This window comes from Daktulosphaira vitifoliae, unplaced genomic scaffold (genome assembly GCF_025091365.1).
Source record: "Daktulosphaira vitifoliae isolate Bord-2020 unplaced genomic scaffold, ASM2509136v1 Scaffold_3, whole genome shotgun sequence".
Classification (NCBI taxonomy): domain Eukaryota; kingdom Metazoa; phylum Arthropoda; class Insecta; order Hemiptera; family Phylloxeridae; genus Daktulosphaira; species Daktulosphaira vitifoliae.
In genome coordinates this window covers 35843902-35865321 of record NW_026099574.1, presented here as the reverse complement: position 1 = coordinate 35865321, position 21420 = coordinate 35843902, and the positions used below count along the sequence as shown (strand labels likewise).

General features: G+C 32.6%; 1 protein-coding gene across 1 annotated transcript in view; it reads right to left on the bottom strand.

The window, feature by feature from the left end:
- Positions 1 to 21420, bottom strand: part of LOC126902989 (autophagy-related protein 16-1-like) — a 90662-nt gene that overhangs the window by 9562 nt on the left and 59680 nt on the right. The window contains exons 5-6 of the mRNA XM_050680840.1: positions 4398 to 4518; positions 3997 to 4176 (exon numbers count right to left, since the gene is read on the bottom strand). Of these exons, the coding sequence (XP_050536797.1) occupies positions 3997 to 4176; positions 4398 to 4518 (301 nt within the window). The remainder of the gene's footprint in view (positions 1 to 3996; positions 4177 to 4397; positions 4519 to 21420) is intronic.

Sequence of the window (21420 nt, the reverse complement as noted above, 5' to 3'; positions counted from 1 at the left end):
CCTATTTCAATAGATTGTAAATAAAAAGCAGTAGGTGGACTGTGATCGAAAGTAGGAATCGCATATGTTCAGTCGAATGCGGAAATCCGAATGGCAAAAGTAAAAAAATTATACCCGGCGGTTGATAAGCCTCGAGAAAACGGCCAAGAGAGAGAGACATTATAAATAAGTTTCTGCTTTGTATAATTGAAATCGAATGCATTGGCTTCCTTCGATCGTGTTCTATGGCCATTTTGTAAATACGCGGTAAGTAATAAAACGTACGGTCTTACAGAACGACACACTATCAAACAGTGGAATCTTTGATGTCCCATAAAGTCCGTACTAAATCAGTTTTACGTACCAAATAAATACACTCGACCGGAGTAATCTACTGCCTACGATCGTTTGAACTAAACGCGATACGTTTGACGTTAATCAACTACTAGGTCCGTTGACCTTAATGATTAAATGTCCAAGTTGTTTATGTTCACAGCCTGTAATTATAAGGACCCAAATAACTACTCGAACGCAGACATAAAACGGATTAATTTCGGTTGACAACGACATTGTGGATACGTAATATTAACATAACAGTAATTTCATAGAACAATAACAACCTACCGGAGGAATTTTCACGAGCCCAACTCATTGCATCCGATCCTGTCAAATAGAGTCTGAAATCACTGACACGTATAATAAACATTCTACTAGGTCCACCACTGGAGCATTGTAATTATGGACATTGCGCAGTGACTCGGCCTTCAGAGGTCAATGTTTTTACCGAGTAAACCGTTCGAGTCTTCGCCAGCGAACGCCGGAACCACTTGTGCGGGCACAGCCCAAACAAAATTTTACCGTGAAAACACGACAATTAACTGAAAACGGCCTAAAGAGAGTTTCATTGATAGTTAATAACAACGAGATTAAATATTACAAGAAGACGCGCGAGGCTCGAGAATAAGTTGCGTTGGGAACNCGCGCGAGCCTCGAGAATAAGTTGCGTTGGGAACGCGTCAAGTGTCGACCTTTTATGCGCGTGCAAGAGAGTTGTGCACCTGTTTCAGGTCGTTTGTAGAACATGAAATAATATGCCAAGCGACCGGGCGGCTCTATGGAGACTACACAAGTCCACTTGTATTCGTACGATTTAATTGCACTACTTTATGCGCGTGAACTGTTCGACAATAATTATTCATGCGAGAGTTGACAAAAATCGCATACACCAAACGATAATCGAACTCTGGTAATGACAATCTATAGAGACGCGTCCTAGTTACAGACGACAACGTCGACGCGGTTAAAAAAAGAACATAATAAATGGAATTTATTTTCGACGCACAAAAAACGTTCGGAAATTCTACAGTGTACATAAAATCGTGCGCCAATAATTAATAGGTTTACTCGGTCGGATTAAACTATTATTAATATTATTAGAAAAATCATCAATCATATAAACGTCCGGCGCATCAAAAATCACGTTTTTTGCCAACAATCTGGTTTGCCGTTCGATCATTTTTCCATCATTAAATTGAAATTTAGTCGAAACTCACATTTTTATGGCGCACTAAAACTATTCTATTAAAGTGCATGTATAATTACATGCAAATTTTACACAAGTTAAAGTTAAACTACCAAGTCAGATGATCAGATCCGGAAAAATTAATTAAAACTATTAATTTCAATCAATTTTTAATGATAGATAATTACGATATTGTCGAGAATTTTCGTCAAAAAAAAAAAAATTTAATTATAAATTATTTCTTTACAAGAATACCGTTAAAAACGAAATATTTTTGCCAATAACAATAATATTTTTCGTTGTTTTATAGAAAAATTAATTATGAAAGAAACTCATGATTTTATAGATTTACTATGGATAATCAAACAATGAGTTAATTAAACAAAATCTAATACCATAAAATATTACATTATAANAATCTAACAATGAGTTAATTAAACAAAATCTAATACCATAAAATAATACATTATAATAATTATACCTTTTTATAAGAAATAATTAACAAGTTCCCGTAGTATTTTACAAAACAAATCAACATGAATACTTTGAAAATTTAATTTATTTTCAATAACTTTGCATTCATTTGATAAATCAACAAGAAAATTCACTAAATTATTCTTTTATTTAATTAGAAAATATAATATTCCAACGAAGAACAACTCAATTATGCATATCGACATACAATCAAAAGCTTATTATAAAAATATTGTTAACGTCCTCGCTCATTCTACACGCCAAATAAAAATATACGCAGAAACAATATCTAGATTAAAAAAACAATAGCGAAGTTTCCCTAAGAAATATAATCGAGACTGTAGAAAATCTTAGAGAATAAAGTGTTCTAATTAAAATTTTTTATGACGTATACATTTGGCCCTTAATAATTGATGATAATATTTAAATAATATTATTTGCACAATAACCGGCTGATAAATGCGTAAATGTGCAAATTTTCCCACGAGTAACTAATTAGTAGTCATTAATATTAAAATTAAACAATAAATAATTTTGAAAAACATTTATTTTAAATGTATGAAAGCCCGGCGTTATTCTAACAAATATAACTATTAACACAGCGACGCCGAAACCATTTTTTAATGCGTAGTCGGCTTAACTTTAGGTCTTTATTTTTTATAATCACTCTATAATATACCAAATAATTATCCACGGGTTATTTGAAGTTAACAAAAATTCAATGAGACTTATATTTTGATTAACCAACAAGTTCTTCGTAAGTCTTGATTTTTAATATTTATGATCATCAACTCGAATCATTGAACAAAATTTGGTATGATCATAACTGCTCAATGAGAATAATTATTACTAGTTTTAGTGACTATAAATTCAAATATCAACTTCTAATAGAAAATAAATGATATTTAATAAGTTTTATTCATACATCGTTGCTGCCTACTTATATTTTAAACGTCTGATAATTAATTGAAAATGTTTCTGTCGGGTATCTTCATCAGAAATGCATTAGCTAATTAAAAGTTCAAAAACTCTATGTAAATTTTACTTTTAAATAATTAAAAACCGTTTCAGTTATCAATTTATCATGAACTTTTAGAAATTTAAGTTATGTATTATTACCCAACAGATACGTTTTAATACTAGACACACATTTTATAGATATACGAACATTATTTTATTCATCAACTCTGAAGTGATAATCACTGGTAAAGCAAACGACCTGTTAATGTATTCGGAAATCACTGAATAATACAGTGCAAGTGGCAAAAATAACAGTATTTAAGGTAGGCTGGGCTGTGTCCGAGGAAGCTTTTTTAAATAGTACATTTACAACTATAACATCTACATTTCATACGCATCAAGGATTTCTTAATGTTTCATTGTGACTCTCGTACAACGTTTTCGGAGTACTTCATAATGTCTAATCGTAACACTCGTTAGTTAGAAACACAATAGTTCGCATAGTCATATCTCCACACACTAACTAAGCACAGGAACACGGTATCGCCTACCTTGAACAGATTCGAAGCCCCAGGATCTGGAACAAACGGCCTAAAAATGACTGAATAGATATTCACACAATCTAAGCAAATGAAACATTATGATTTGTTTGTCTTTAGAAGAAAAACTCTGGAAATTAAAAAAAAACTGTCGACAAATGTTCATCGTCCGGTCTAAAATAAAGCCTTTGCCACGCGAGTCGAACGGAGTTGAAAAATATGAATTTCGCGTCATTATACTCCGTTCTTATATGCCGTGGGCAAATTTAAGCCATCGACTATTTTAATTACTCGGAGTAGTAACAAATGTTAAATAACTTAAGTGGTATTGTCTAAATGTAAAGTTAGCGTGAGAACTGTATGCGATTGCGCGTCTCTATTATGTACTCGATGTGCCAATGATTCATCGTGTAAACCGAACAAGACGGTTTGCCAAACAAACAAATAAATAATATGGAGACGTGCGGGGGTGGGCGCTAACGACGGTTTTGACTTAGGGCCAATAACGAAAAACTTGTTTACCTCTGGATAAGTCCAAAGACGTGACCCGTCCCTGGACTTCGATGTCCGTATGCGGCGTTTCGGTCCTCGTGTCCCAGAACCGTATTCTCTTGTCGAAATGGCCACTGATGATGGTCGTGCCGATAGTCTCGGACGTTACCAGGTCGTTGCAGCTGGACCCGGCAAACTTGGTCTCGACGCCTGCGAATGTTAAACGAAACACCTTTAATGATCTGACGTACAGAGATACGCACATATTAAAAAGTCAACGTTTGTATACACAACAGTGTTGGACCGGCACCAAAAAGTAGCCGTTCAGTTATTAATCAACACGACTGCGAACACCGCCGCGGTCGCCTGTACGTCGTGAGCTTATACACAGCCGATCATTTTAGAACAACATCATTGTAAATTATACTCACACGCTCTGATGCGAAGATCATATATCTTCAACGTGCGGTCGTGGCTGCCGGTTACCACTTTGTTCGGTTCGCCCATGAACTTGGCGGCCATCACTTTGGCGCAGTGTCCGGTGAGCGTATGCTGTACAAATTAAAAAGATAACCCTTATTAGCTATTATTATTACATTCATTAAACAGTAACTGACGCCAATANCCTTATTAGCTATTATTACATTCATTAAACAGTAACTGACGCCAATATCAGCATTGAAACAGCACACCGAGTTCGAAGAAAATAACAAATTGGTCACTATTTTATTCTGGACTCGACTAAGTAACATTGGGGTTCGGTCTAGTTTGAAATAGTGAAAACAACAGTCACACACTGTGTACGTAGTATTCGTGTTTAGAATTGTCGCGTTTTCAATTATTTGAGGATAATAAGTCGACAACTCCAATAGTTACAATAACCGACGTTGTAAAAGTTAAACTCTATTAAATTTGCAAAACGGTTGGCGCTTAAAAAAATATTTAAAATCAGTTTCCCTGTTGGCGAAAACCGACCGACCAGCGAACGAGTACAAGCTCATAAAAACGGATTGTTATGAAAATATCATGTAGTCTATATATAACTGGTATGTTAATAATGACAAATCTAGCGTTTAATACTACATATTGAAACAGTTAAAAATGTCTATTTATATCTATGACAACTAAACAGCACCATTGGCGTTTTTTAATGAACGCATTTCTATAGGCCTAAAGAATCATGCGATGGAAACATTCCAAGCGGCTATAAATATCTTTAATTTCTTTTGTAGGCTAAGGCTACAGAGCCTAGGTGAATTCTAGTGAATCGCGTTCATTGCAGACGATGTGCGCAACGCGTTATGAAAATAAACTGACAAATATCAGACGAACAACAAGTGTCGGAAATCACGAACAAATTTCGGTTGGCGCAACTAGATTTGTTTCTCTTAAAAAACGACACGTCCGGCTGGCGGTGGAAAATTTACCGGAAATGACGTGGAAAAAAAATAGAAGCGGATAGAGACGACACTTATTCGCTTTCGCATAGGTGGTCAGGTGGTGGTGTGCGGCCGAGGGAAACGCGGATTGCGTCAAAAAGAAAACGAGGTCGAGGTCGGGAACAATCTTTTTGTTGCTAAAATTAATGTTGCAAAAGTAACTTTGTAAGCGAATAAACTTTAAAATGTGTTTGGACGGCTTCAACGGATTTATACCGCGCACAGAACAGCAGAAAATTACTGGGCTCATTAACTTTCCCTGCCCGACTTGTTAAATGCGCTTCAGTAAAGTTAAACAAAAATTAAAACAATCTCGACGAACGAACAACTTTCCGGAAGTTTTCACTCGGCGGCAGTCGTGTGTTAAGCTCGGAACACAATATCTGACAATAAGGGTAAACACATTAATAAGTACGAAAAAAATCAACACCGCCGATAAATAACGAATTCGTACGGAACGCGATTCGTATCGGCCATGTCGTATGCGCACAAGTACCAGTTGCCCGGTGCATACAATTATGCGCGTGCAAGTGAAATAAACAGTATTTTTTTCGTTTATATCGTACAAACATCCCTTGCGAGTTCATCTGTTCCTCCGCTGTCCTATGCTCTGTGCGCGCCCGTGTGGGTATATACATGTGCGTGTACGCTGTTCGTGCTTTCCGTGGACATGTTTACAGTACGCGTCGGTTTAGCCGAACGGACGGAATTAATTTCCATTCATTACGATTATTTATAAGCCCATATCGGATGTCGTCGGACATGGATTATGTTGCACACAAAGCACACGATAATAGCTCCGTCGTGTCGCCCGCCGCTGCGACGTTATTACTAAATTCCGATTTGTCGGCGCGAGTCAGACTGCAGTGGTCGCAAATCGGTTACGACAATCCCAATGAATTCTCAGAGTTCACTATTCAAATTGTTATTGACTCGACGGGGACATCTCTAACGGAAAATAACCGACAAAACACCTTGCAGCAGGACGTTTGGGCGCCGCAACGGTTTCCGTCAGCAGGTCAACGGGAATCGGTCTACGTGCATACATCAGTTTACACGGTTCAACGGAATTGGCTTGTTGCACTACTAATGATAACCGCCGACGTTCATATGGCACACACGCGCTTATTGGGCTCGTGTAAAAACTGATTTGATTTTCGCGTTTTCACAAACGAAAATCGGAAAATAACCCGAATTTATATGACAGTCGACCGGTTTACTCGAAATCACTACCGACCGCGACGACGGCGTTTCCAACGAACGATTAGTAATTATATTTTATTTTGATTTTCAATTGACCGCGATCATTTATTACATTAATTACTTTTGAACGCATCGGTCTGCCGGTGGGTTTTTCACAGCAACACGAGTGCGATAGTGTAATACAATAATAATAATTGTTTTAGAAGCATTGCACTTGAGCAGCGGCCGACCGTCCGCAGAGTAAACCGCTTGTCAGCGGAGTTAACGTTTCTTTCGTTCGTCTGTCATGTTTAAATGGTCCGTGTATGTTAAAAATCAAGATATTTTTTAATAAATGTATTTTTTTTAACCACTCCGTTTCAATAACGTTGTTTTCAACGGAGGGCGTGTTGGCTCCAACGTCTCAATTCGTTCACAAAGCGTTACAATAAAATGAACGCTCAGACGACGCCGCTGTAATTCTCGGAACGCTTTCACGTTTAGCGTCAACTCAATTTTTAATTGATCGCAATAAACACCTACGAGGGTTTCGCACAATTTGTTACGGAAAAGTCACCGGGAAACAACAGCCGAACAACACATTTCCCATAGAGACGACCCGAGTGTTGTCGCTTTCGAGAGGAGATACTCGTCGCCGTCCGCATATCTGATCAGCGCATACAGCACACGGCGTACGTGTCGATGCCGTTACAGTAATTGTTTAAATTATTCGCTTGGGTGGTCGATGCAGTGTCGGAGGAGGACTAGTGGAGATGTGCATCGCGTATGGGCCTTGTAGTCGGGGGCCCATTACGCGATGCTATTATCTTTTGTCGCGTTCCACCCAAACTCGTTACGGGCAAAGAACATCATCGTTGACCCGTGCGACACCTCTTAGACCGTTGCCAAACACTGTTTGCTTAACGACCATGTAATGTGAGCGTTTACACCGCGCGTTTCCTATAAACGGCGGCAAAACAATGGAAAAACCCAACGTCTCGGCCGGCGCTCGTTTAACATTACAATATAATGGAAACGATTAAAAAAATCGGTACTATTCGTTTATGGGCACCGCCGACGACAACATAATACACAGAGACCCTTTGCAACGCGCATACGCTTATGAATATTATTACAACGCGCTGCTGTATTGTCACCGGCGTCTGTAAAAACTAATCGTGGGAATAATTTTCAGTCCTCTGCTCAGGCCAAAAAATTGTACCGTTACCGAAAAAACATACAAGTCGCTCTTAAATAAGTAATTACCGAATCAACTACTGTTGACGTCCGGGTGCGCCTTACACCGAATTACTATTCGATTCCGGTTCACCTTAATGGACAACACCTGAACTAAACTAATGTTTCGTTTATAAATGTTTTTTGGTATATCATTTGCAACAACACATCCAACATTCCCATCGGGTTTATCTATACATTCAAATCTCTTGGTTAGTTCTCAGTTGATGAATAACTTGTATTATTACCAATTACACCGATAGTCCTTCACACGATACATTTACGACGTTCAAGTCTCTCACTCCATCCCTAGAACAAAAACGGTTCCTGTGGTACTGTTGTAAATACCTATGATCAATTTTCATAGAGTTGAACGTCTCTGAATGGGTCAACACAATTTTTTATAAATGCATAAAGCCCCAAACCCTAATAATAAAACACTAGATCTTCTGAATGGCTATGTCAGTGTAAAACACATTTCTAAAATACTACTCGAACACGCGATATAAACTATACCATGTGAAACGGACACGAATTATTGTGCACAATAAAATTATAAAAATACAATCGATTTTATTAATACACTTTTTGTTTATTAACAAATACGATGAGAAAATGCAGTCGAATTAAATAAGTTTTCTTATAACGCAATTTCAAACTATGAATACTTTACCTTAAGAGCAATTAACGGTATTATCAACTGAAAACACTAGAAAATGTCATGTTCACGGTTCGCTTGTGGATAAGTATTTACATGTGCATTTGTGTGTACGTATCTTGTTAATTGCTATTCGTTCGGTGTATTTAACATGGCACATTATGCAATTCTATTAATTTTGTTATTACCATACAATGTATATGACTTAAAATGTATAACTCGTGTGTCGTTCAAGTTATATACCTCGTTGCTTTATGGGTTCTTCTTGTTAACTTTTCCGGTCATATTTACATGGGAAAATATTTAAATATTGCAATTGATTAAATGCAAGTGGAAAAAATGTTAACACTAGTCATAAATGAAATAACAATGGAGAATATAAAGAAATCTTGTAGGAAAAATACTATGTTGAAAAATGATGCATTTAATCAATAAAATCAAATATGAGAAATTAAAAAAAAAGTTGTTGTCAATTCGACAAAATCTCATCGCCGTGTCGTAGAATTGAAAATAGGCAAATTAAGTATGCATCAAAATATTGTGTAAATTGACAAAAAAATAATAATTTCTCCGTTTTAAATATGAGCTAGACGAACGTTGTTCTTAAGATCAACTGGTTAGATTTTTTTGCGCGCGCGCGTATACATATTTTCCCAGATACAAATGATAATCACTAAATAATCCAAGCAGTTAATAAACACTAGCATATTATTTATAAATCGATTTCGGTGTTTTTTTGAAATTACACATATTACTGGTACACTCGTCGAGTGTTTCAATGATATTATAATATTATTTTCATTGAACATAATTTGGGCGTGTGCAATGACCTCGGCGTGGAATTTTCACTGATAAGAAACGCCACCGAATCACATACGGACTCTTTGTATACATGGCTTACACACTTCAATTACACTACTCTTCTAAATTATTTTGCTACGATTATTCTACAATTTTAATGGAAATCCGCCGGAATGATTAATGCTACGAAGTCGTACTAATAGACAGTCTATGTTAAATCCGATGGCGCACTAAAACTACATTATAGCGGCGGATTTCCATAGTATTGTAACGTTACACGATAGCGTGTTGGTCGGACTCTTAATAGCGATATAAAAAATAAATAACCATTAAAACAGTGGACTGGACGCGTAGATATCAAGTGCTCCGAAACGCGGAAGCCCAACACGGGCGCACACAGTCGGAAGACCGTTATGCCGAAAATAACCGCTACAATAATGGCACTTTGGCAGTGCGCTCAGAGTCTTTACCGCAAGGGCAATGGCGATTTGTTCGTATGTGTGTAAACAAATAGTACAACAGTGCCGGATTCCCGAATATGGATTTTATTGTTTTTTAATTCAGGACGAATCTTCCAAGGCGTTACACTCGATGGACACGGTCCGGGTAAGAGAACTGCGGTTTCGGTAGCGCGTTCGCAACCTTTGCGGAGACTCCAAATAACTGCGGTCTTCGGATCCCGTTGGTTCTCATCATCTCATTGTTTTTCGCAGAATCCGGTCAATTGGTTGCACTATCGCACATGGGCCAATCATAACCGTATCGGTTTGGCAAAAGTCCACCGCGTCATTTGTAATATTAAGTTATTAAGTTTGTGCACCCAACACACAGCAACAGGGCATCGCCAGTTTTTCTCACGGCTGGTCGCTGAACTTGCGGTCTACGAGGAGCCCGTTGTTGGCACAATTTTATTGTAATAAAAATTATCAAACCACGTACGCGCGTACAACGTGACTATTAATTTTCACCAACAACAGCTACTGCAGAGCCGAGTGATTTCGTCAAATTGCGCAACAGACGTTTGTTACACTTTTTGTGTATTTACACGGAGAAGAATTAGCGAAAATCTCAACGGACTGAAACGTATCCGAACGGCATTGCGATGCTAACGAGAGGATGTCTAACTCTGTACTATACGAACAACGTGCATTTATATTTCACGGGATGTTATCAAGAATAATAACAATAATATTATCATTATTACGTTTCAAATGTTAACGATTCTTATTATTTACCGTTTTCATCGTTGTGTAAACGTCCACGAAGAATATTTCAAACAAACGACACTGAGATCACAATTAATTGTTATCATAAACGGGAATGTGCTCTCAGCTATTCGCCCACTTATGTGTCCAAGCCAACTGAATTAATTTGGTCCAGCTTCCGACGGAAGGCAATGCCAAAAATTTCTATTTTTACATTGTCAAAATCACTGAAATCGTTTTTTTTTTATATTATCCAGTACTGTGGCTGCCGGACATGCACATTGCTATAACGAGTACCGTGGGATCACGTCGTATGGAAAACGGGTACGTCGAAAAACACACAAACACTACTAAAGTGTGCGGCTGTAACGTACACGTATACGCATTTTACATAATAAATGCAATTAACAAAAATCGTGGTGTGCGGGCGGTTGGTTCATACGAATTTCGATATTTCCACACAAACTTCAATATACACCACGCAGACTGTCAAAACGTTTTTGAATTTTGTATATTTTTTTGCCCGTTCGACGAATGCGTTCTGTGCGCAACAACAGTCATGACTTTTACGATCCACCGCCTTGTGCCGAAATTAATCTGCCGGAATAATCCGAAAACACACAATGATAGGCCGTGTAAGTCACCGCGAGTTCCGCGCCCGTGAGGAGTGCACCAGCACTGTTATCATATGCGGTCTTTGGTGTTATGCAACTGCGCTCGCAAGATGTAATTATGTGCTTAAATAGTAATAACAGTCGGCAACGTTATTTTAGGCCTCCGCAGGAAACTCATGGCCACCGCATCGGCTGCCGCGGGAGGATCTGCTGCTCGTCAATTTCATCAAACATTCCGCCAAAAACCATCGGCATGCACACTGCCGGGAGGGTCGTTTCGACCATTACTACAATAAAAAACAAATTAATGCCCGCGTTCCTGTTAAATAACTTATCAAGACTCCGTAAGCCGTCGTTATACAGTCGTCCGCTCGATATCTTCTACTGGCCGACGGTCTCTAACGTTTTCATATGCGAATCGTCGGTCCGCAGAGGAGATGGGTATTTTGGCACAGTGCAAACAACTCAATACGCGTACAAAGCCAAAACGAATCCGCGGAAATGATTAAGTATTCAATTTTTAAATTGCCGTTTACCTACTCGAAATCAAGTCACGGAAAACAACAATAACGACATGGCGTCGACGGAAACGACGCAAATAGATTGTGCTTTTCGGTGCTCAAATAAAATCATATTTCGAGATTGCAAAATAAATACAGCGCCTCCGCCGTTTGGAGTCAAATCGATTATGAAAATCAGAAAAACCAGATGCGTAAAACTGAGATAAATAATACAATATTGTAATAACCCAGGCGACGGCTGCCGCCTCACGCTGTTTCCTAATGCAGTCAGAAGGGAGAAAATATAATATATTTTTCCTTTCGGAGATCATTCCGTGGTGCGGTGCAATAAACACACGGCTGATACGCCTTGTGCACACAACAACATTTCTCGACGTGTATGTGTTTTTTTGTAAAAATTAACTTGCGTCGTTGCATTTGATTTATTCAATAATTATTACCTGGAAATATTCCATTTCGACCGAACGGCGAATTCGCTTTGGCCGACGGGTCGATAACACAAATAGACACATGTTGATATCGAAAGTTCCTTAGAACGATTTATATTAGATTCGTATGGAAAATGTGTTTGCGAGGGAAATATTTTCGTCGAATGGAAATAAATTTCACCGTAGAGCGCTCGCAAATACGCCGAGAGTAAAAAACAGACAAATTCCTCGCGCGATTTATGCGTTCCAACAACAAACACACAATAATTATTACCATTGTGACATTCGGACACTTTCAATAGTCGTCACTTTCTCTGTTCCTTTTTTTTTCTTCTTTTCACGTCCAGCACGCGTTCCATTTCAACTAGAAAAAAATAAAAATAAGAGAATACTAGCCTACAGCAGATGAAGTGATGGCCAAATGATATTTGTGTACGAAAATAATTTCACATTTCAATATTTATAGTTGTCCGATAGACTTTAGTCTGGTTATTACATGCCATACAATACTATTACAACCATATGCATCACAATGTCGTGGGAAACACTTAACAAAACGGATTAAGCTTAGAATCCAATAGCGCCACTGCTGTTGCCTTTAAACGCATAATAATAATGTTATTATTTACTTAAATCTGACCGGAAAAAAGTATCCGACGGGGAGACAATCATATTGAATTAGTTTTCAAATCATAAGCTTCTGTTGAAATTTTAATATTTGATTAAACTTATTTAAATACAAAATAAAACGTGCTCCAAGAATTATTTCCAACGAGTCTCATACAAAAAACATAAACGGAATAAATTAACTCGAAATTTACCAAAACAGCATGAAACATATACAAGTATTATTTGTATTTTTATTACTTGTTTTTATTATGTTGGTTTATCATCTCAAAAATATTAAAAAACAAAATTTCTACCGAGTACTCGCAGTTGCATACATGATATATTATATTTTATTCTATTTACTAAAGTTAAATGAATCTCTGAAAAATATGTTATCTTTTAAGTGATCTGAAACACTAGATGTAGTCGAGTATTTTTAGTTCACAATATTTTATACCTGTTTTTCAATACGATTCAAATGAACAAATCAAGCCAAAGAAAAAACGTGTTACTATATTTTTATATGCACATAAATATATCATAACAGTAAATTATCATACTTATCACGTTTAATTTTTGTGTTACTAGTTAATAAGGCCACCATGAAATAGTAGTCAATGGTCAAAAGAAAACAACCAATTCATGTCATCTTATACAAACATAGGATTTGATGAAAATTATTTAAATTTCACAAAATTTATTTTTTCTATGGGTTATGATATGTTATAGGAAAACCGGTCGTTTGAGAATATTTATTCAGAAAAATTAATTAAACATATTTGAAGGTTCATATAACAACACATAAACAATTGCATTATATCTAATATTACTCAAGCAAAACGCTATTATCATACATGAATAATTATTTAAATATTTATGTATGAATTATTCTAAGTAATGTTGTAAGTTAGACAATTTTAAAAAGAAATTTAATAAAATTGTTTTTATGGTTATTTGAAAATAGTTTATCGATAGTAATATTTTCCGATACAATTACAATGATTTAAACAGTTTAAAAATATGTGCATTTAATCATAAAAAATCCTTGAAATATGTATTAATTTATGTTAAAATTACTAAACATACAATAATATTGCTTAAAACAGATTTCACTGACAAATCTAATTTTTAACGTTTGAAATCTGTATTTGTACAGAGATTTACTTTATATTTTGTTCTAGCTTCACCACGATTTATATTAAAAGTTTTATATTTATTGGTACTTAATAGAAAATAAGTTCTAAATAAGGATTTGATTTGATTTTGTAAGTAATTGAGCAGGTTGGGATAGACGAATCACCACCCGTAATATAAAAACTACATAATAATACTATTTTGCCATTTCTTAGTCTTCGTGTTACTTATTATGAAATAGAAAATACAAATAAGTAATATTATTATTTAATTTTTATACTACGTGTAATTTTTCTATCCCCGTCCACTCAATTAATTATAAAATAAAAGCAACACAAGTATTATGTTTTTAGTTTTGTTTAGTTACAAGTACTTTTTTGGTCTATTCCATATACTCTATTAGGATATCAATCACATTTTTTTTCAAAAACATACATATTTATCTACCTTATAAAAAAAAAATGATCAAGTTTAGAAAATGTCTGATCTAACATTTATTACATTATCTAATATAATCAGTATTTCGGTAGATATTACCATTTTATAAATATATACAAACAATAGACTGTTGATGAGATCCGGGTATTTTTAAGTTATTAACATTTTTATACCTAAACGAAAAGAATCCGAGAAATGTTTAATGATATATAATTGAAAGTTATTCGCAATTGTTTTAAATCAATTTAAAGATGATTAAACAAAAAATAGTAAATTTAAAGCTCTTGAATGCAAATTTCTTTAGTATTAAATTTCCGGAAATGTTTCAACACTAATTCTAAGTAAATAATCAATATTTTTAAAAAATAAAGTGTGGTCAAATAAAGTGAAGTTGATTTATTTTTTAGTTAGTGTTAATTGAAATCTGACATTGATTTAAATTACTATTGTAAAATGCTTCAATGCGTATTTGAAGAATATTTAAAAAAAATTCATCACATTTACTAGGAGATCTGATTGTTCTATGACTTTAGTGTTAGATTACTCATAGAGTTACTAGAAAAATTTTTTTTTTTAATCATACATTTTATTAAACAATTTTTTTTCTATGCAAACTATTACAAAATCGTCTAATTTTACCAAATATTGTATAATTTTTTTAATTACATTGTATTAGTTTTAATTGGTTTATAGGAGGTAGATTATTTGGAACATAACAAAAATTGAATTGAAAAAAATGTAATATAATTTTTAAATTCTTTCGGTACCTAAGTTAATGATCTAATTTTCAAGAAATACGATATAACATTTAGTAAGCTATAATTAAACTATAATAAAAGAAAATATTAAAACTGTTCAAACAATTTATTATTTATTGGTTGTTTTTATATAGAATTACCTTCTGGTACTTCAATAAAAATAATTTTGATAATACAAATCTAAATGTAACACGCTACATAAAATAAAAAATTTATATGCAAATAAATTAAATAATATTAACAGAAAATTTGACAACTTAGCACTCTTTTGTTAATTTTATTTTACTTAAAAACTCCTCTTTTATGCTATTATACTAAAATTTTAAATTAATCCCAATAGCATTTTATAAATATAAATATTTATATAATACAATAGATGTTTACAGGGCGATTTTATTATTATGATCTACTTAATTAATCGAAAAACAAAAGTATCAATACACTTATTTTTTTGTTTTTTTTTTTAGTTGCATGTTTTCTCAATTTATCAGTTATAAAGTATTTTTTACGTTCATAACGTGTTCCTTCTGAGATAATAACTTTTTTTTTTATGAGAACATAGATGATAAATTAGCTTATTCTGTTAATTAATGCATTAAATGAGGAAATTTTTTGGTCAGTATTTCGGGAGTAAACTTCTCCTGCTCTTTTACTAATAAATTTGTAATAGATAATTTATAATACTAATAGATTTATTGTTTAAGTAATTGTTATTTACCCCCAACGAATGCTTACAATTATGAATCTATCTTTTTCGTTACATTTTTTTTTTTTTTAATAAACTTACGTTACCTTAAGATAACGTATCTAATACATAAATCGTTGAAGCTAAAATAAAATGTTTTCAGCAACTTAATTATAACAATGTTAAAAAATAAAAATAACATTGTAGTATCTTCATGGTTTTACATAAAGAAGGATATTTCGAATCTTACGTGAGAATTTTAGACAAAAGTACTACACATTATACTAAAAAAATTATATAGGTGTCAATTAATGTAGAAAGACACAACTATAAAATGTTTATAAAGACGATTAAGTGAATACGTAACGATTTTTTAAATCTAACAGAGGAATAATAAAGGGGTAGTTCTAGTAAGGTTAATAATTATAACTTGTTTCTAAGGTCAAACTCTAGTGAACATGTTACAATGATAATCTGAACTAATTTTGTTGACGCCCAAAGTAGGAGATAAACGCGTTTCTGATCAAAATCATAACTTATGTAACATCCGAAGGCGAGAAACCTATTTTTCATCTAGAGTATTTTTTAAGTGTTTATTCGATTATTATTGAAACATTTTCAACTAGATAACGGCATAAAGAAAATACAATCAAATTCAAAATTATCATATTATTGCAGAGTTGGCACGTGGCCAAAGAAGATCCAGTACAAAGGAGACCGACACGTGGAAAAAAAAGACACTTTCGAGCACACCAAACGATATGCCATGACGTGCAGCAGTACACCACGATGATAAGTACAATAATTTATTAATGTGCTAAACGGCAATGCCACCGAGGTATGTCTAAAAGGCCTGTTCATAAATCTTTCACGATAATTCATCACGCGGCAATCTATGTTAGAGCAATAAAAAGATCAAAAATACCGTATAACGTATACGCACTATATTCCAATGAATATTCATAGGACGTGTAATATATTGTAAGACTAAGTGCACAATTTGCAGACATAGTACAAATAGTCGGGGGCGTTTTGTGGGTCTTGCGCAGGTCAGTGTAAATGCTGCAACGTACTCAGACCGTCATCGCCGACGATCTCTTTGCCTCTCTGTAAGCGCTCAGGTAATAAGTAGAAACGATAACAAAATATTATAATTTTCTACTGGTACAAGCGCTCGTGTGGGTGGCAAATAAGTGTAAAACATTTGACTCCGAGTCGTGGCCATTTGATATTTCAAACAATCGCCCCGAGCTGTTAAATATGTACGCGGATCTATATACAAAAATACTCCACGCCCGAATAACACACGAAATTAACCAAATATAATTCAGTAGCGCTAAATAAGCAGCCAATTTGAAAGGTTATCCTCAAGTATCCGTTCGAACAGAATAATTTCCGTGCAAAAATTCAAATAATTAATATGTTTTCATTCTATACCGCAATGAGTATAATATTTAAATCATTAATATATACTTCAGGTAGCACGGGTATTAATAAAAAATAGGATTAAAAACATGACAGTATGATTCATCGATATTAGTGTTTTTATTATTGGGCGGTAACGGTGAAATTTATGTTCAATATATTTTTACATTGTAATTAGACGATTGGAACAGTCGATAAATTTTCTCCAGCGTACGACGGTCAAGTAAAGTCGTATCCACAATTGTATAATATGCACTTTCAGTACGCGTTTATTTAATAAAAAAGATAAAATATCAGCTTACTAAATATTTACCGGTTGTTATAAAATACTTTGGAAAAGCTGTTCGCATNTGTTATAAAATACTTTGGAAGAGCTGTTCGCATGAAACGCATGAAACGTTCGGAAAATAAAATAACTTGATACAATAAATTGCATTCTATGCATTTTGACTCCATTTCATTATACCAATCTATTATAGTATTCAATGACACTTTGTAATTACACTAAAAATTTACTAATGAAGTAGGCAAATGGTCAAAATAGTTAAATGTAAATTTAAAATGAGCTTTTTCATTACACTGTAATTATAACGCAGTAACTTTAATATGTATTAAAAAAAAATTGAATTTTCAGAAAAATTGACAAATTAAAATAAATTGTCAAAATAAATAAAAATATTTTTAAATTGATCATTAAGATTTTTAGTATAATAGTTGAAATAAGTCATTTAATGCTGTTTCGCCTAATATTAAAACAACTATAGTAACACAAAGTGGGAGAGGTATAAAATTAAAAACATTAAAATAAAAAAAAAACCAAAAGTAGGGTCGCAGCAGAGGGATAGCGCAACATAGTTGGAAATATAGATAATATCTGACAGTGATTAAAATCAATATCATAAAAAACGCTTCGATGCAAATCTATGAATAGCGTTTAATTTTTAGAAGGAATTGAACTATTATAAAGGCAACATGGAATCTTATTTCCTCATAAATATCAAAGTACTCCGAACTGATAAAAACAGCATAAAACACCTCACTTCAATTAAATATTTTTAATATTTATAAATATCGAAATAATTGGTCGAAAGTTGTTAACTATCAGTCATTTTCACAAATAGATCATATTTTATTTTAACAAGTTAAATATAAATGTAAACAAAATAGAATGTTTTTTAAGTATGGCATCCATTTGCACATATAACATAAGTCACCAAGAAAACATAAGTTTTATTTTAACATACATTTGAAAAGTGAAGTACTTTCCCAACATTTACAAAACTTAAGTTTAATTAGTTAACTTCATTTACAAAAGTTGCCATTTTAAATCCTCTTCTTTGGGCACTTAAAGAATCAAATTTTCAAAAAAATGAAATGGAAATAACTAAGTTATTTGTATAAAACAATTCCTATAATTTGTTCATTTTAAAAATGTTATGGTAGTTTTAATTAAAAAAAATTTAAAACATGTCAATTCACCCATTTAAAAAATCGTAATTTTAGGAGATTTCCACTATTTATGTAGAACGAAAGAAAATTTTTCAATTTTTAAGGGTAATGTCTTCAACTATTTACGATTTGCTATCTTCTGACCTATTATTAAAAGAAATCAGTTCAGTGAGAGCTGAAAAAAAGTGTCAACAGACAAAAAAAAAAAATATTCAACAAATTGTGGTAAAATTAATACCTTTCAGCTTCGCATCAAAGCTAAAATAATATAACATCATTGTAAAATTAATATATCTATGTATTAATTTCAAACATAATTTGAAAAAATTAAATAAAATATTTTTTTTCCTAATTTTTCAAGCATTTAATTATTGTAATGTTAACAAATTATAAGTTATTTTGGGAAGCAATAAATTTTTTCTATAAAATAACACGTCACGATTAGTTAAATTTAAAAATAAAATTTCAAATCAACTATAAAGAATAAACTTTTGAAGGTTCTAAACACATATTTGATTTAACCAAATTATTAGAAAATTTTCAACACTAACTTAATAAAATATGAAAGTATTAATATTCAATATATTATATTTTGCATGTTTTCATTTAACATTACAATTAATAAAATTGGACCCTTCTTTTTTTGTGTATGCGATTGTATATAATCCTAGTTGGAAATCATTTAGTAACATAAAAGTAATGTTTCAAGATAATCAAAGTAAAGTTTTATGTGATCATCCTACTGAGTTCTACGAAAATCCAACTTCGTACAATGATTATACAAGATTACAGGTAGAAATTACAGCACAGCACGTTTGTTCAATAATTAGTTGTAAATACACTTATGTATTACTTACGTATGTGACTTTGATTGAACATTTAGCTAATAAATATAAAACTTTATTAAATAATGATGATAGAAATGTAGATTTCAAGACACTATTTAATATCCTAAAGAATATTGAAAATAACACAAAATTTATTGAAGTAGGGATCGACTTTGGATATTTATTAAAAAATGAATATTTCACTCAATCATTTCTCTATACACCTTTAAAAAACTTATACAAAAATTTAAATAAAATAAACATATCAATTAACGAGAAAAGTTTATTGCTTTTCATGAAACATGAAGACATAATTAATCTAATGATAGAGCCTCTTAAAACCTTCAAAGAGGAAATATATGAAAATGTAATTGGAAAATTTTGTGACAATCAAGATCCTCCAGTGCCAGATTTAGAATCGTTAAGAAATATACATGCAAATAGAGAGCACACTGAAACTTTTGAATCTTTTCTTACGAGGACAACATTACATTATCCCTTTAACAGCGAAGTAAAATATTTTTCAGAACTAGGGTTTTCTTTAGAAAATAAACGCTTCCAATTAATTAAAGTAGAATGTCCCAATATTTAATTGTAATAATATAAATATTTAATAAATTTAAATTAATTTTATAAAATCCGTAAGTTATCAAACTATTTCGTTTTGTTATTATGTTTTTTTAATAAATAAAGAAAAAATTTATTTTCACTGTTATTTAAGACCAATTGAAAATTGTTAGAATATGCCTTATTGATTTAATATGCCTTATTAAATATAAGTAATTAATTTATAAATTGAAATTATGTTTTTAAATTTATTAATTATAAATAATTTCATGTCTATTTTACATTGGTAAATTATTCATGCATAAATAAAATGAGTCAAAAATGTAAAAACGCGAACTAAATTACTAGAATAGATATGATGACATATTAATAACTTTTATATTAGCTAGTAATGCAAATGTATAATGAAATATTTGTTAAACTAAAAATAATTATCGTATAAACTGCATTTTAATGTTTAACTAAAAAAGTAAGCTTGGAAATTTTCAATGGTAGTTGAAATTTTAAAAAATATAGGTTATATATCTATATTACTGTATCAAACATTAAAAATTGACTATTATTTAATAATATTGATATTTACTAATGGTTTTATTGTACCACAGATTTCTAAACTATCAATATAATTATTGTCAATATGATAATACTGTTAATAAGCAGTAATTATACTTACTTCGAATTTTTAATTACAATAAATTATTAATGGTCACTTGTTAAGACGGATTAAGGTAGGATCATATTCACAAATGAGGAAATATGACGAATTTTTAAATTAATCATACATAGCAATAACACTTCCTTACTAGCATAAAATTCGCTTGTTCACTAGTCCGAACTCGTGTTAATTATTGTTATTATTTAGCGTGTTGTATTGTAATTTTTAAACAACAGAACTTTAGGTATTTGAACTAAGGTAATTTTAAAACTTTCTCTCATAAATATTCTAAAAGTACTACTTAGTACCTATTAACTCATAAAAGACCTTTTACTTTTAAAATATGTTTAGTTACAAAATATGATGATCATCTTACTCCATAGTTCAGGAATTACAACAAAAATAGCAATTTTTAGAAAACCCATATATCGTACCTCAAATTGAAACAAAAAATTAAACAAATTTATAGTAATTATTTAAAGTATGGAAAAGAAATATGAATATTAAGGTTTTAACGAATGACGAACATCAGTTTCGTTGAACAGTGAAAATTTTAGAAAAGCAAAATATTGAATATCATCGATACCAGCTTAAAACTGAAAGAATGTTTAAAGCTGTGATTAGAGGTTTACACCCTCAGACTGACATTTGTGATATTAAAATAAAGTTAGCGGACTTAGGTCACCTGGCTCATAATATAACAAATGTTCAAATAAAAAAGAAAAAAGATCAAAATAACAAAAACAGTGATTGGATACACATAAGACTGCCATTGTTTTTTGTAGAGTTAGAACCACAAACAAACAATAAAGACATCTTTCAG